At 40.3% G+C, this 17,547-nt stretch overlaps 1 protein-coding gene and 1 pseudogene across 2 annotated transcripts; both read right to left on the bottom strand.

Moving 5' to 3' along the window:
• Window positions 1-1,569: 1,569 nt before the first annotated feature.
• On the bottom strand, window positions 1,570-7,606 carry LOC131245331 (nudix hydrolase 15, mitochondrial-like). 2 transcript variants are annotated; one of them, XM_058244703.1, is made up of 4 exons: window positions 7,268-7,603; window positions 6,740-6,882; window positions 2,102-2,221; window positions 1,570-1,970 (listed from the first exon to the last, which is right to left on the bottom strand). In XM_058244703.1, exons 1-4 carry the CDS (start codon window positions 7,509-7,511, stop codon window positions 1,749-1,751), a joined length of 729 nt encoding a protein of 242 aa, XP_058100686.1. In that variant the 5' UTR covers window positions 7,512-7,603; the 3' UTR covers window positions 1,570-1,748. The 2 variants fall into 2 exon arrangements, with proteins under 2 accessions (XP_058100686.1, XP_058100687.1); XM_058244704.1 differs by lacking the exon at window positions 2,102-2,221 and having other exon boundaries at window positions 7,268-7,606.
• A 3,919-nt stretch (window positions 7,607-11,525) lies between these two features.
• LOC131247194 (nudix hydrolase 15, mitochondrial-like) lies at window positions 11,526-14,667 on the bottom strand (annotated as a pseudogene).
• Between the last annotated feature and the right edge of the window lie 2,880 nt (window positions 14,668-17,547).

Below are 17,547 nucleotides of genomic sequence, written 5' to 3'. Positions count from 1 at the left end.
TTCAATACATAATGTTAATTGCTGAGTTCATCAAGACCAGATGAACTGACGGAATGGCAGTTAAAGAAATGACCAGATGAACCCAACAGAACCATTTAGTTCATTACTCAAAAAAAGGGCAGATTGGAGGACAAGGGCAGTTCATCATCATTGTTGTCGTCATCATCATCACCTAAGCCTTATCCCAACTAATGAGGGTCAGCTACACGAATCCTGTCCCACCATTTTTTGATAGGTATTCGAATTTTGTTAAAAAGAAGCAAGGAAACGGCTAAAGAAACCTTGGGTTTGAAGCTGTAGCTCAATGTAGACAGGGCATGTTTCGAGATTGAGTTCTCGGGTTAGATCCCAACTTAACTAAAAGAAAAAAGAAAGAAAAAATAAAAAGAAAAAGAAAAAAGCCCACCCCCAGCAAAACTATAACACAACAGCAAGACCCAAAACTGGGGCTGCTACATATCCCCAAGGAGTCATCTTCCGACATTCCACTATCATGATATCCACAGTTAAATCATAGATCATCAAGCCTTTTCTTGCTACATCCACCTACATCCTTATAGGCTTCCCTTGCCCTTTTAGACCCTTCAACTTTAAACAACTCACTCCCGAAGAGTGCAGTTCTTGGTCTCCGTTGCTTATGGCCAAACCATCTAAGTTTACTCTCTCATTGCATTTCCTATTGGTGCTACTAAGGGTGCAACTCAGGCAGGTTGGGTTGGATTGAGGGTCAACCTAAGACCAGCCCAACCTGCTACCCGAACTGACCGAATTCCAACCTGAGGTGCCCAACCCGAAGTCCTCTATGCTCAACCTGACCTGACCCGACCCAAATACAGGTCATTATTCCCAATCTGATCTAACCCAGCTCAAACCGAACCCAACCTGAATTCAAATTGGGTTCACATTTTTCAACTCGAATCCAACCCAAGGACCTTGTCAACCCAACCCACACTCGGGTTAGTTGGGCTTGGGTTGATCCAAACCCAAGTTGCAGCCTTAGGTGCACTCTTATGTGCCCCCAAATACATTTGCTATTCCATCCTTTCTTGCCTTGCTACTCATCCATCTCAACATCCTCATTTTAGCTATGCTCATTCTATGAACATATTATTCTTTAACTGCCCGACATTTGTGAATTGCTCATTCAACGAGCATTCTCAATATTATGCCTAGAAGAGGACTTGAACTTCCACACTTTTTAGCATGAGATTTTGAGTCTCGCATGTCTACCATTTCACCGTCAAGGCATCCTGAAAGTCCATAAAGCATGGCTGGTCTTATAGCTATCCTATGAAATTTCCCCTTGGGTTTGATTGGTGCAGCAATCACGCAGAACTTTAGAGGCACATCTCCACTTCATCCACCCAGTTCTAACTGTATGAGCGAAGTAATAATTCTATGACCAAAAGGGCATTTCAGTACCTAAAATTAGGGAAAACTGAACCTAAGAACATCCTACACCAGTGCAGCCAGGTTGACTGGGCCAACCTGGTCCAGTATCTAAAAATTGCTTCAATCATGCAATTCGCAACATGCATGCAGTGCGCTATTCTACCTAGACAAAATACCTGAAGAAACCATCAGTGATTTTCAATGTTCCATTATAACAAATCCTTGTGGCTGATGCATATAGTACATGGATTTTCACAATAGTAGAACAATCAAGGAAATTTTACAATGGCACCGATGAGATGCTTTAAATTTTGTCCCTAAAATAATTGATAATAAGATGGTTCTTGGTTCACGCCTCACGGCAACACATTCCCTCCACTATGAGTTCCGACCTTGATATAAGGCCACCGTGCATTAAATGGTGGTGGCCGCTGGTATATAACTGATGCAACATGGATCAAGATCGCAGAAGTTAACCCCCATATCACAAATTTCTCATTCCCCACTTGGAAATTGAAGTGATGGTTGTGGTGCTTGATACCCATCCATTCCATCTCCACTGACCAATGATTTTCATCCTGTATCCACCATGAAATGAGTCTTAGAAGAAAACATTGAAAAGAACAACTAAAAGCTCAAAAAATAAAAAAATAAAAAAATAAAAAAATAAAACAAACAAACAAACAAATGAAAGTATGCTAGAAAAGACCTTAAGAAACATCTCCAAGGGAACATCAAATATCACTTCCACCTCAGTAGGATTTGCGACAGGCTTGACTGCCTGCTTATCATAAAGCATGCCGATCACAGGAGTAACTCTTGTATTTTTCTGCAAAGCACATAGAAATGCACCCAGCTGCTAAAATCAGGAACCAAAACTGAAAATAGGGCCTTTCGAACACTCAAAACCCATTCAAATGAACCCGCAACTATCAACGCTTTAATTTTTGGAACAATTGCATCTGTTGTGGGGTCATTGTCGACTCTCACAGATTGAGAGTGATTGCCTGACCATACTAGAATGTTATGCTGAAATGGGACAAGTTCAGCTGGTTGCACTGTTGCAGAGGAATGGATCCCACCCTTAGAGACAACTAGACGGACTTACAAAGTACATATTGTGGCATTTTGCTTGTTATTCTGAGGTTGAGATTGCTGTAGCAGTAGAAACATTGTGTGATGCAGGTGATGAGGATGACCGTTGGATGGGCATCCTCTGCTCACAATGTCCAGTCTCAAAACTTGTAGAATAATAATTGTAGGAATGAAAGAATTACTAATTCAGAGATGCAGAACTTGCCTTGTTAATAGGGATAGAACCCCAATCACACCATTCGCATTGAGCACAGCACCAATAGGTTTCGAGATAACACTTCCTGGAGGTAAGAGAATCTCCCTTCAGAGAAATGCCACCTTTTTTTACGTTCAGAATAATCATTGAAATATATTTTTTAAGGATAGATAATCATTGAAATATTGACCCAGAAGGCTCCAAAACCTAAAATTCCTTCAAAATCTAGATCATTCATCCACTCAAATCTCAAGTTCTAAAAGGCCCTCTTTAGTCGTTTTCCCTGAGAAAAACGGGTGTTTGGGAATGTCGAGCACCTTAGAAATGAAAAAGGTTTTCTATGGAAATCTCATTTCTCCATTTGCGGAAAAGAAAAGGAGTAGGTCCAGAAATTGATTTCAATGTCCAAGGATTTACTAAAAAACCATGGATATAGATGGGTAGACACCCCACCTCATATGAAATCCTGACCATTTGTCCCACTTAATTTTGAGAGAGGGTCAAATCTTAATCATGTTTTTGCAGGAATTCAGTTAAATACCCCAAATTAACCCAAGACGGCCCAAACTCAACCAAAATCCAGTCCCAAATCTGACCCCAAAACCCACCTAAATCTTCACCAATCTAGTCCAAAGATGAGGGTGTGGGACTGAACCCAGCTTTGGTTTGGGGCCACCCACACATTTTTTATGAGTCCCTTTGGCTGTGGGAATCCTATTTCCACTGGCCAGAGAAGCATTTTTCTGAAATCTCTCAAGTTGGTGGGAAAGATTTTTCTTCTCATCAGAGAACTACTAAAAAAATTTGTGCTCGCTAGTTGGTGGAAAAATGATTTTCGCTACCCTGACAGCATTTACAGAAAACCTCCATTTTTTGGGCTTAATTTGCTCGTCTTTCCTGCCCAATTGTTGTGATCTTTGAGTCCATTTTGAGCCCTAGATCGGGTTTGGAAGATATGGGCCGGAGAAGATAGTCACCGGGCCTAATTCTCTGCAATGAATTTCAGCAGAATACCAAGATGCCACTGCAAGAATTTCAAATCTTGAAACTCTTCTTCAGTGCCATTATATTTTGAACTTGTTTCTTACTGAATACTCTAATGATTCCTAGTTAGCCGCTACTTTACCCCATAATTGCAAACCTCTCTCTCTAACTCACCTTGTGAAAATCCCAATTTTGCCCTTCCAAGTCCCAACCTCTAGGATCTATGCAAGTGGATAAATCTCAACTATTCAAATTCAAATCTCTCTATATTCCCCTCCACCTCAGTTACACTCCAAATTCTCCCAACTTACGCCCAAGCCTTCGGATCAACATCTTGTCTCATGCCACTTATCAATCATACATAAGGACACTACCTTTAGAAACCCCCTTTGATTCCTTCAAATTGCCACTCAACCAACTTCGATATCTATATACAGTCCTCCCATCTTTGAAAATGGATTCTTGCCTCTTTGAATTCAAAAAATTCAAGGTTAAGAGAACTTCCTCACAGCCCTTTTCATCATATGTTAGCTAGAATTCCTCCAAGAAGAAGGAAAATTCATAAAATGTCAGCGAAAAGGACAAGGACTGGGGTTTTGGTCCTAGATCTAGAGGCCTCAGAGATTTTAGCTTTAAGATGGCCGAGGAGTACACCTCAGCTTCCAGGCATTGAGATGAAGCTCCGGTAACCATAGTTCAAAAACTCAAAAACGCAATTCTTTATCTAGCCGGGTCAGGTAAACTCCAAGACTCAACTGAGTCTTTATTAGCTCAACTTGATACTTGATAAGCAAATCTGAAAATTTATGTAGGGGAGAAAATCTTGAAGTTCTTAAAAACAGATAAAGCTCTAAAATATACATAAGAAAGCAAAACTGTACTCAGTGGTGCAGTTGTAGCAACAGAGAACTTCCTTCACTGAGGCTACCTGTTTGAATCCTGTTGCCAGCAGTTTTGCCTATTTTTAAGTCAAACAGTTAGCTGGTCAAGTGACTCGACTCGAAGTCTGGTCGATTTGAGTTCCAAAGTTTCAAGGCAACCCACCGAGTTTAAGAACTATGACAGTAACCTTCTCCTTGATCTCTAAGAATTCAACATCCTCTGGACAAAAATTCAAATTCAAAGAAAGTAAGAACAAGACTCTTTGGCAGAAGAAGAGATTTGGAATCAGACCTTGAGAAGACGATCCCCATTTAAATAAGCTTTTCTTCCTTTTTTTTTCTTCATTTCCTGCCAGTTACTTTCAATTTTTGTAGCACTTCAAGTAATGCAAAAATTCGTTTCAACAGAATTTCGCTTCCTTTGAACTGAGTAGAGACTGCATTTTTTGGGTGCGGGGAAGGGTGCGTAACTCCCTCATTTCCCAACTGACGCTCTTGCTTGTATCTCTAGTTCATAGGCTGTTTGGAGTAAAATCTGTAGCCAATTTTTCTCTAAATGAGCTAGTGTCGACTCCTCCACTTATCACTTGCTGGTGTGCATTGGATGTGACGTACGACAGTTAAATGATGACTCAATGGAGGGCCAGGATAGCACAAATTTGGGCCGAAGGGCCCCGATTGGAAAAAAAAAAAAAACATCTTAAATGGGCACTATAGCTTTCGATGGCCATAACTTTGTGACTGATTATTTGTTTTGCACGTATAATATACCAATGAAAAGTTATTGACAAGCTCTACACCTTGGCCAACAACCTAAGGTTTTTATTGACCCCACAATGGCTTCACAAAATTCAATTATTGTAAGGACCAAATTAGGATTTTAAGTTAAAAAATATTATTTTATAAAATTCCCCCTCTACTTTTAAAGTTTTAAGAGTCCAGTTGTGGTAAAGAGTCTTTGTTTTAGTCATCTAGGGGTTGTTTACAAGTTTTACTAGGATTAGATGTAATTATTTTTTAGTGTTTTTTACTATTTTGAGAAGTGTCCTATTTCAAGTCAAATTAGGAACCTAGGGCCTCTTTTGTTAATCAGCACTTCATTCAATATTATCAATTTTATTCCTTGTTTTTAGTGATTTTCTCTTTTCTTGTGGATTCAAGGCCATGCTTGAGAAGATGGTGATCTCCTCTTTCTCCACGCTCAGCTGCATTATGATAGTCTCCCCAAAATCTATTAGATATGGATTTTCAAAGCTACCAGAAACAATATAGTAATTTGATTGTTGACCTTTTAACATTTCCATAAACAATCGCACCACAAACCAAACAACAAAATCATTGTTGGGTTGTCCTTTTAACAATTCCATTTACAGACCAAACAATAAAATCATTGTTGGAATTTGCGGTTTTCCATTTCCCAAGGATTTCATTTTTGTTTTCCATGTCTATGATTGGATTTCTCTATAACCAAATACTCCCTTGGTTTCCCTATTATGTTGAAGGCCAAAACTACTTCAAGTACTCTTTTTCTTTCTCATTTTCTTCTTCTTCTTTTTAATTCTCGTCCTCTTTTGCCCCATTAGAGGAGTGTGGTTAAAAATGGCTAAAACCCGAAATTTTGATACAGTAGTGAAATCGACCCGTGTTTTTAGCTATGATTGTAGTTTGCATTAGGAGGCTCCAAATAAACTGTTTGGATCACCCAATTAAAAGGTTTTACAGGATCCGAGACTTCTCATAGGAATACTTGAGTTTTCATTTTTGACAAGTGTCTATGGTCCACTAATCCATGCCATTGATTTTTTGCATCCATCATGGATGGATCATGCCCTACAAATTTCATCAATAAGTCAACTCTTTACTACAATGATGGTTAAGAAGAGAAATACACCAACAAAATACATTCAACTGAAAAGAGTTCTGTGATCGGCGGGTTGGATCTTCCAATTTGGGAGAATTCTGGGGCATGCTCGATCCATGGTGGGAAACAGCAGAACAATGATCTGGATAATCAAACCATAGGATCCACTTGCAAAGCCTTGTTTTGGAGGATCCTCTAATACCTCATAACAGTTAAAAAGACTCGGCGCCTGATCGACTTGTTGAGCCCTGAGTCAAACAAGTCTTAAAACCAAGTTCCTCCCCACTAAATAATCTCCAAATTGTGAATTAGAATGGATATCTAGCTCACCTTAGCAGAGAATGGATTGAAGACAGTCACAACTGTGACCAGCGACGGATCCAATCCAATCTCTTCTTTGGCCTCTCTCAATGCAGTCTCACAGTCATCGGTGTCGCCCTCTTCAGCCTTTCCTCCAGGCAGTGCCACTTCCCCTGCAACACCAAAAACCGCAACAATGCAAGAATCCAAATCATTTTAAGAGAATTCTCTCACAATCCATCTCTAGAGGAATGCTAATGTATGAGTTCTTTTCAGTTGCCTCATTGCAGTACACATGGCAAATGAGTCCGACGATCAGGATTCTTGTTCTGGTGGGCCATCAGTTGGATTGTACTTCTGTAGTCACATGATAAGTTGACATCATCTACGTTGAACTTGTAAAGTCACTGTGAGTTCTTGGCTTATAGCCGTTCCACGCAGTGGCCCACCAGCTCAACAGTCATGATCACCGAACACTTTCCTACGTGTACAGTAATGAGGGAGCTGCATATTAACATTCGTCTTCCTGTCATCTTCGTCGATTCTAGGGACAGCAACCTGAGTATGAAGAGAGGTTCGAGGCGCGTTTGGTGAGGATGACGCGCAGATCTCCGGCGTCGCCCTCGAAGATACAGACGAGAACGGCAGCTCTCTTGGCCGTAGATTCTGCAAGGCTCACTTTTCCTGATGCGGTTTTTCTTTCTTCTTTATCCGCGTCTTTTGGAGGGGTTCTGTACGAACGAATCTGTTGAGCTAGATTTCTCAGCCTTCGGATACCGCGGCCTGAATCCATCATACACATTCAACTGAAAGGATCGAAAAATTGATTCGAATCAGGCGCTGACAGGGTCTCCATTCATGGCTCTCACATGAGTTTCAACACTGAGACTCGGGTTCGAATGCCCATGTGGTGTGAGTGGGTTTGCGTAAAAAATTAAAAATAAAAATCCGGCGCTGACCTAAATCTGGGGTGTACACGAACCGAGTTAGTTCGGTTAGCTCGCTCAACTCGACTCGAAAAAGTTTGATTTGACTTGGTTCGAAGCTGAGTTTGAGCCTAGTCGAGCTGATGTTTTGAGCTCGAAAAAAATTTAAACCAAGTTTGATCTTGCCCGAGTTCGACTCAACTCGGATCGAACCCCAACTCGAATTGAACTCGGATTGAACTAGTTCGGTGACTCGGTTACTTTGATATTGATGTTGCTCATCAAGTTTTTGATGAAATGACTCAACGTGTCGGCTGGTGGCAAGGAAGGTATTTATATGAAACAAATACCATTTATCCTTGATTTTGATGTTGCATATAAGGTGTTTGATGAAATACTAAAAAATTTTACATACCATGAGAAATTAAAAATGCACTGCATGTATTTGTGAAAATGCTGCATAGGCTCGATTTCAGGTCAAATTGGCCCGAGCTGCTGATTGAACCGAGCGGAGCTGAGTTCGAGCTGGGGTCAGCTGGTGGTTGAGCCAAGTCGAGCTGATGCCAGCTTGGTGTGCACCCCTAAATTCATGGATAGTTCGATTTACCTCCGTCGCCAATCAGGATCCATGGTGTGGTCGCCGACTGGTATCCACATGAGGAGTGGTTTGATGATCAGTACCGTCCATGTTGTTGACTCAAGAAGTTACACCGTACTTGGATGAATTTAGAGCAATGAAAGAGAATTTTCAATGGCTTACATTCAACTCTAAAATTCAAAGGTTAGGATTGTCGATGAGGTGTCAAGCCGCGACAAAGGCAAAATTAACTGGAGATCATGGTGGTGATTTGCAGGGACCCTGCCGGACGCGGATTGCATGCTATTTGCTGCATGGTAATTAACAGACGTTCAAGCTGTGGGGCCCACCCATGATGTGCATGTTGGATCCAAATGGTACATCCGGGGAAAAATAATTATGGAAATGTTTGGGCTTTAATTGGGTTTCAATCATTTAAAAAGACAGTTAAAATTTCTGTTAGAAAACAAAAATTCAAAAAATACATTGGATTTAATAAAGTTCCAATTCAATAAGAGGGAATGAAAAACAAAGGCTATATGTATGTGTATTATACTTAAATAAGGTTCAAGTAAATACTGTTAAATGCACAAGTAATTCTCTATTGGGGAGCTTTTCAAAAACCTTTTTGTTAAAAGTGCCTGAATTTACGTTTAATATTAATCAGCAAGTTTTATTTATTTATTATTTATTTATTTTTAATTTTTTAATTTAAATTTCCATTAATTAAAATCGAGAAGGCCTCGAGGCCAACCAGTTGGACTCATTTTTTGCAAAAATCAGCCACATCGGTTCATTGAGTGGAACAAACTTATACTTTACTTTTATATTTATCAATGGCTATTTTTATTTTTATTTTTTAATGGTGTGGCCCACCTGATGAGTAGATAAGGCTGATTTTTGCAGTAGGTGATGCTCATAGTGAGCCAAAAACCTATTGGAAGGGTTGGATGCAATGTGCACTTAATAGGTTGGAGGTTATCCACTGGGTGGACTGGGGTTCCAACTAGTTAGTACTTGATACCTCATTAAAATGAGATTGAACATTTTTAAGTGGCATCCAAACGGGTCGTAGGCTCTCTTGCCATGGAATCTACTTCCTGCCCTGAGAACGCCTTACCAAAACTATGTAAAGGGAAACCATTGAATCTCCATTTTAGTAGAAAGGCATGAAATAGCATCAACCACTTATCCAATCTATATTTATAGACTAACCGAAACACATCAAGAGTTCACATGAGCTGGCCCCACGTGCCCCAATTAACCCAAAAAAAAAAAGAGTGGGTCTTATTGCCAAACATGAGGCATCGACGATGACAACCGTCCAATCCTATCAGCAAGAAAATTCCTCATCCCGTCAGCAGAGTATATCAAGGGACTTAACACTCTAACACGGCCCAGCATGTGGGGGGTGGAACTCTACATGGAAACATATGGGGCGAGGGCGGAGGAATACTCACTTGATATCTGCTATGATACAATGTTAAATAACCAGCTACTTAAAAGGCTCCTGCTGATAGAGGACGGTGTATCAATGTATATCAAGGGACTTAACACTATAACATGACCAATGCCTCCGATCTCAAACGAGTAAGCCAAATTTAACAAATGTACATAAGAACACTCACCTGTCGTTAAGGAAGATACTTGAAAGAACACGCAACAGTTTTGATGTGGTCTGCATATAAAATTGGCCATTATCACAGTTACATGCCCCACAATCTCTGTTTGTAACGCCAAAAAACAACAGGTAAGATACGAGTGCTGCTATATCAGTTCATAACATTTTTGGCCTCTCACCATTACGATCCATCATAACAGGACTTTTATCTACCTGTTTGGTTGCTGAGGAATTCATTCCCTGGTTTTTATGCTTCTTGGAAAATGACTGCATTTTGTTTGGTTGATACACCCGTATTTTTCAGGAAACCTCAGAGAGGCCCGAGGCCCTATTCGATAGATGTCTAAAAATGACTTAATCGTAAATTTATTAACAGTATTGATGTATTAGAGATCTTAACCTCTCATTATTGCTAACATGAACTTATAGTGTATTAGAGATCGAGGAGTAATGCTCCAGTGCTCTCAGTGCACTGTAAGTTATAGTGCTCCTGGGTGCTTACTCTACTCCGGTGGTAGACTCTTAGGAGTTTCAACACCTGGTTGAGGGTTCGAGTACCCATAGGTGGTGAAATCCCACCATGGCGTGAGTGTGTGGTGGTGTGTGTGCATGTGTAAAAAAAGAAAAAGAAAAAAGAAAACTAGAAGTTATAGTGCTCCTTGTTCAGCTGCATTGGGGCACTTGGACTATTCAATCCATTGATTTAGACTGTTCAGTAGGTCCAACACACATTTCATGGGCAATCATGCAAGCATTACACCAATCTGCATCACACCAATCTGACAAGTATCAACCATTCGATCAATGGTCTTTAATATAGTGGTCGAGATCATTTACACAAAAATAAGTCTAATCAACAATTTGATCCATCTATTTGTTAAAGACCATCATGGATTGCTTGTGATACTAAAGAATGCTTTTTATAAGCATTCATAGCCATCCTACCCATAGCTCAGGAAAAGGACAGGTATAGAAGATACAGCCAAATCAAGGACGGATTGGATCACCAGATTGATATGATTCTGTAGCCTTAGAAATGTGTTCTGGACTTAATAGGCAGTTCAAATCATCTGATTGAATTGTCTAATTGAACTAATGCAACTAGGAGCACTATAACTTAGCAGTGCTCTCTGAGTACTGGTTGAGGTCAAGATTTCTACTACACAATTACTATTAACTACAATTGTAAAGCCTACTGGAATGATAATGATGTGTCCCGAGCTCATTAGGGTAGAGATGGAAGAGACAGTGGAGCATGCTTGAGTGATCGAAGAGGTTTCATCCCTGGTTGTCATACCTTGTAAACCTTACTAGTATAAACAATAATAATAATAATAATAATAACTATAAAAAGAAATCAACAAATTAATTTTAGGTGTCTACCAAACAAGGCTTAAAATTCTGTTTTTATTCCCTAAGATCTTCGTTCCGCCCAAAAAGCTGGGGCTTAAAAACTGGGTAATTTACTAAGCCAGAATTATATATATATATATATATATATATATATATATATAAAGCAGCCAAACGCCCCCCAAACTACAAGCTAAGCCCACACACTATGAGTGAAATCCAAGATACTCATACAATCCCTTTGGGTATGTTCCTTGGTTCAATGATCAGGACATTCCACTGACTAAGAAAGCCACACATGCAAGGAAACCAATGGTCTGCAGTCAATGTGCATGCTTCCCTCTATATTAAGGCGACGGGTCAAACCAATTCATACAATTGGTCCATGAACTCCAATCTGAGCTTTGAGGCAGACATAATAGATTTCAAATGCTGTATTGTGTTAAATCTTTTTATGTTGATTCATTCAGTACATGAATTTTTACAACAGTACAACAAGGGATATGACTTCACAATGAATCCTTTGAAGACGGGTATTCAGATGATTCTTAGGTTTGCTGCAACAGATTCCCTTGAATTATAAGTTACCAATCTTGAAATAAGGCTTCTGTTCATCGAAAGGCGGTGGGCGCTGGTATACGACCGATGCGGCACGGATCAAGATCCCAGAAGTGATACCCCATATTACATATTTCTCATTCCCAGATTGGAAATCAAAGAAATGAAGACGGTACATGATGCCCATCCATTCATGCACTTCCGTCCGATGATTCACATCCTGCATCCACCGTGGAACAAATGTTTGAAGAAATATATCTGAAAAGAACAGAGTAGAAACTGAAGGAAGAAAAGCATACTAGAAAAGACCTTGAGAAACATCTCCAAAGGCACGTCGAATACAGCATCCACCTCAGTGGTATTTATGACGGGGTCAAACGCTCGTTTATTGAAAAGCATGCCGATTACAGGAGTGACTTTGTTGAGTTGCTGCAGAGCAGGTAGGAAATGCATCCAATTAGTAAAATTAGGAGGAAAAAAAAACAGCAGCTCATCAGCTCTTTAAAACACATTCAAGTGAACCCACAGCTATTAATAGTTTTAAGTGTTTTGGAAAGAGACCTCATGGACTGGACTAAAGGGAATACTTGATTTGCCTGGGATGATTAGGTAGCATCTAATCACAGCTGTTCGATTTTAAATTGGGACATCATTCATCCATATGGGTTATTCTTTAGAGCTGTTTTTTGTACAGCAGATGATTCTGGCTGAGAATCAGGCATCTCCCATATTATATTCTTTCTCATGTTTGGCAGCACTTTCTTCTTCTTGCATGTTTTATCGAAAGGATTAGAATATAAGAAGGTCAAACGTTTGGTTTCTCCAAAATGTTTGCCGCTGAAGCAGAAACACATCAAAAGGTTAGCAGTTTTATAGTGTTTTTGGTCGTCTCCCATTGGAAATTGATAGATTAAGACTAATCATATTCTATTCCACCAAAGCTATCGGCACACAAACAACCTCAAGACCCTGTTTGGATTAGTGGAATCCAAAAAGTAAATGTGGGAATGAAAGCCTTTTTCTGCAGATGTGATGTTTTCCGCCTAACCTATGGAATGGTTTTCCTTTCCATGGTGTTCCTAAAAAGGGGCCATTTCTCTTTTCCTTCCCAAACCTAATAATCCTCTTTTCCAAAAAAAATTTAGAGCCAATACTTGCCTTTGGACTATTGAACCTTCCACCTAAAATAAATAAATTTTCTAGGATTCTTTTACATGAATTTTCTTATCCCTAATTTTCCATAGATGTGATGTTTTCCAAATCTACTCTTTGGATTCTATAATCCAACACAGGCCTTTGGATAGAATACAAACTGGGGAAATGCAACTAGTTGGGATCGACAAGACATTTGCACCTGTTTGGAAGTAGCAGATGCTGCAGCAAAGTGTTTGCATTTGTTTTCATCTCCTTGGCAAAAGAGTACAACCTTTGTTTCAAACAGTCAAATGGACTGGAAAGAGTTTCCTTCTGATGTGACGTTTTAAATGGCAATTTAAGAGAGAGAGATTTTCCTTTCTCAGATTGCAATCCAATCAGCTGCAAATGTAAAGAAAATTTTAGGATTTTTCTTTAGCGAAACAAACAATGCATAAGATTTGCTTTCCTTGGAGCTCATGTCAAGTTACCTCCCACTTGCATTCTCCTAACTTACCTTCTATCCAAACAAGCACTAAATGTTTTACAGGAATAGATTGAACTATGATGATCTGCACAATGCAATGCAATGCAATACTAGTTTCATTAAATCTATTATGATCCTATTATGATCCATCTGATAGACGGCCCACTGAAAATAATCTTACCTCATCTATCAAAATGTTAATCAGAATCTGATAATTGAAGCATCAATTCAAACTTACCATTGACAAGAAGGGCTGGAGAACAGTGACAACCTCTACAAGCAATGGATCCAATCCAATCTCTTCCTTTGCTTCTCTCAAAGCCGTCTGGCAGTAGTCGGCATCGCTCCATCCACCATTCCTCCCGGCAATGATATTTCCCCTGCGATGATCAGAGATCATGCAGGACAACACAAACCATTAAAATTAACAGAATTCACCAACCAATTCCTGCACGAGGAACTACCCAATCCTCAACCGAGGCTCTGCAGTTCCGACAAGTGGGACCCACATAAGTTCGTCTGTTTTGGGGCCCAAAATTATTCTCGATAGGACAATCCTAACCTTTTGTTTCATTAGCCTGCGAACGGATGAAGTAGAACACAGCAATGGTCAACGTTCAACTGGAAAAAAGAAAATTTCAAGATCAATGGCTGAGATCTTACAAGTGTGGAAGGATTTTACGCCCATGTTCCATCTGTGGTGAGAGAAAACAGACCAATGGTCTGGATTACCAAACATGGGACCCACTTCTCTGGTTCACAAAGGCTCGGAGTATCTTACAATTCTTTAATTACTATTCTAAAATGTTTGAATGCAAAATCTTGAATTGCAAGATTTCGGTTTATTCGGAGAAGAGAAGTAAATTGCAATTCAAATCAATAGTGCATCCAAACGCAAATAGAAACCTGGATGATTAGTAAGATTCGAAGCGCGCTTGGTGAGGATGACGCGAAGGTCCCCGTCTTCACCCTCGAATAGACAGATCAGAACAGCAGCTCTTTTCGATCTGTACTTGGGTTGGCGGCGAATCGAAACCGTTGATTCTGCAGAACCTAGAATTTTCTTTTCGTCTTCTTCTTCGGTGTCGTTGTCTTGTGAGGGCGGAGGTTTGTAGGAACGGAGCTGTTGAGCTAGATTTTTCATCCGTCGGATTCCGCGGCTTGAATCCATGAGCTTTCTCCACAGAGGATTAAACGAAGTAGCGCCTCTTGATATCTTTCTCAGAGCTGAGGTGATGGTGCTGAGCCGTTGACGAATCCAGGCCCAGAGAAAGGTTTACTTAGCACTGTCGCTTACGTTAGCATTATTATATTGGAAACTGCTAAATTACGCCGTCCCTCCCCGCTTGTTCGACTCGGCTCAGGCGGAAGCAGATTGGCTGCACACCATCGACGTGGCTGGTGTGTTAACGTCACAAGTTCTTTGTATACGTGTCATGAGACGAGGATCGCTGACGCGAAAGCGGATTGGCTGGTGTACTTCACACCAGCTATATAGCAGCTGTATTGACGTCAGCGTATTGTGGGTCTGATCATGAGTTATGTGTTATATCCAAACCGTCCATCCATTTGACGAGCTTATATTAAGGCTTGAGACAAAAAATAAGACAAATCTATCTATCAATTAGATCACAGTGAAAAAGGCAGTGAAGGATTGAACTTCTACCATTAAAACCTTTTTTGAGGTTACAAAAGTTTTGGATCAATATGGAATTCCTCTTAATTTAGGTCTTAGTGACATTATGAAAAGATTGGATAGAAAATAAACGTTATCATGAACCTATGAATTTTTTAACGGTAAAAATTATTATATGCTGCTATTTGTAGTGTGGTCCAAATGATCTCTAGGTATGATTCAATTTTTGGATAATGCTCTTAAAATAAATGAACTCGGTGTAGATATAATAAATACATCACTGAAGGGTCATGTAGCTTTGATTTCCTTTTCCTAAAAGCCGGAGCTCGAGGAGCCTCAGTGCTCGCGGATTGCGTACTACCCCGGCCCGTCCCTAGCTCTGAACGGGCAGTTCTGTGGGCGGGCCTACCGTGATGTATCTGTACATCCAAACCATATATCCCTTTTATCATATTATTTTAAGATATAAAAACAAAATTTAAGTAGATCCAAAGATCAAATGAACCAAATCACAAACAACTCTTGCATTTAATGCAAGTGACATTTAATGCTTTGTGCATTTTAATGCAACGAGGCTTATTATTTGATGTGGTCCACTTGAGGGTTGAGATGCCTCATTTTTGTTTTTATGCCTTAAAATAATCTCAGAAAAAAGATAGACGGTTTGGATGTACAGACACATCACGGTGGGCCCGCCACAGAACTGCCCGTTCGGAGCTAGGGACGGGCGGGGGTAGTACGCAATCCGCGTCCTCGTCGTCGCACGACACGTACGTACAGCAGCTATATAGCTGGTGTGTGGTACACCAGCCAATCCGCTTCCCGCTGACGTTCCTCGAGTTTCGAATTGTACGAACGGTTCAAAGGAGATCAAAGTTTGGGCCATAGGATGATGTATTTATCATATTTTACACCGTTCAAAAATTTTGAGAGATCATTTTAGATCTTGATACAAAAAATGAGCAGTATCCAAAGCTTAAGTGGAACACACCACAAATAGCAGTGGGACCATTAAAACATTAGTAGGGCCCACCGTAAGGTTTACTTTCCATTCATAAAAAGGCCTGTTTTACCTTATTATTTTTGGTGTTGTCCAATAGAGCATTAGATTTTATTCATTTTTATACACATGCCTTAAAAGGCAAGAGAGATGAACAACATGGATAAACAAACGCATCACGGTTGGCCCACCCATATTATCTGCCCATTCACGGCTAGAGACGAGCTTTTAGCCTAGAATAATATAAAAAAAAAAAAAATGGATGAATGGTATTGATAAAACCCATAAAATCATTGTATCCGCTCGAAGCCCCTGCCAGGCCGGCTGTGGTTCGGGCAGGATAAGTACCCAATCAGTGGGTCCCTAGAAGTGATGCATGTTGCCCGCTGCGGTGTATGTAAGGCATCCAACCTGTTAATAAGGGTCCCTGAAGGTTGGACCCTCAAGAGTCAGTTTGAGCCAGCCACCATGTAAGTAACCTATAACCACTTAAATATGAAAATTTATGGATGGTTGTCTATTATTTTCTATGGTTGGACCCACTATGTTATGTTTGTACATATCATCTAAGATGTATATTAATGAGACCCTTCAAAATCAAGCCTATGTTGTTGATGCAAAAATCTGATTAGCCCCTTTTCTGTACCTGTTTACGTGCACAAGGAACAGCTAAGGAAGACCCTGCTTAAGTAGGAGACCCTCCGTTGCCTAAGTCTGAAACAGGATCTAGGCTTATTCAAATATTAAAGGTTTGGAGTTAAAGATAGTGCGTACCTTTCACCATTAGATATACTTTATTTATAGCTTTAGGAGAGGCGGTGTTGTAGAGGGAATCTCTCTATTTAGTAGGTGAGTATTGGAGGTGGATTCAGATTTCGGATTAGCAAGAAGATCTTCTTAGATTCTTGGCGAAAATCTCGGGGGTCTGAGTGTATCGCGGATTTCCTCTGAGATCCTTGGAGAAGGTCTCCAAGGATCTCTCTTGGGTGAGATCTAATTATCTTAGACGAGTGGAGATGTGCAATGGGAGGCCGAGGTGGCCTTGGACAACCTGACCTGGGAGTGGTGTGTCACTTTGAGCTATGCCGACATGGGTCGTGAGGACCGGGGTTATACCAATCCGGGCTAAGCTAACCTGTCTCCTTAGTCGAGTAGAGGAACGGGATGTTCCTGATGAACTCTAGAGATTTTGGAATCGACGAAGATAGTGCTCTTTTAGGTGTTTGGGCAGATCGATAGGTGTTTTGATCTGGTGACGAGATGCCGAGCTCAATCTTACTTCTTGCTCGGGTTCTAAGTACGGAATCGAACCTGTTGTTGTGTCCGACCTGCGGAAGTATGCAAGGTTCTGACTTGACCTTTCATTGTTGGTCAGCTTATTTTCCCTATAACACATGTTATCGTTAAATAGGCCACACCACACACAACAATGAAAAATCCTCCAAAAACTTCTAAATTCATACCATGATGAAGTTGCTAACATGAGTGTTGGATAGTTTTGAGCTTTTGGAGGTGTACAACTTTCATGGTAAGCCAGAAAGCGGATTGT

The sequence above is a fragment of the Magnolia sinica genome, chromosome 5, assembly GCF_029962835.1.
Source record: "Magnolia sinica isolate HGM2019 chromosome 5, MsV1, whole genome shotgun sequence".
NCBI classification, from domain to species: Eukaryota; Viridiplantae; Streptophyta; class Magnoliopsida; order Magnoliales; family Magnoliaceae; genus Magnolia; species Magnolia sinica.
Note: the sequence above shows the minus strand (reverse complement) of the source record. Positions and strands in the feature narration are given on the sequence as shown.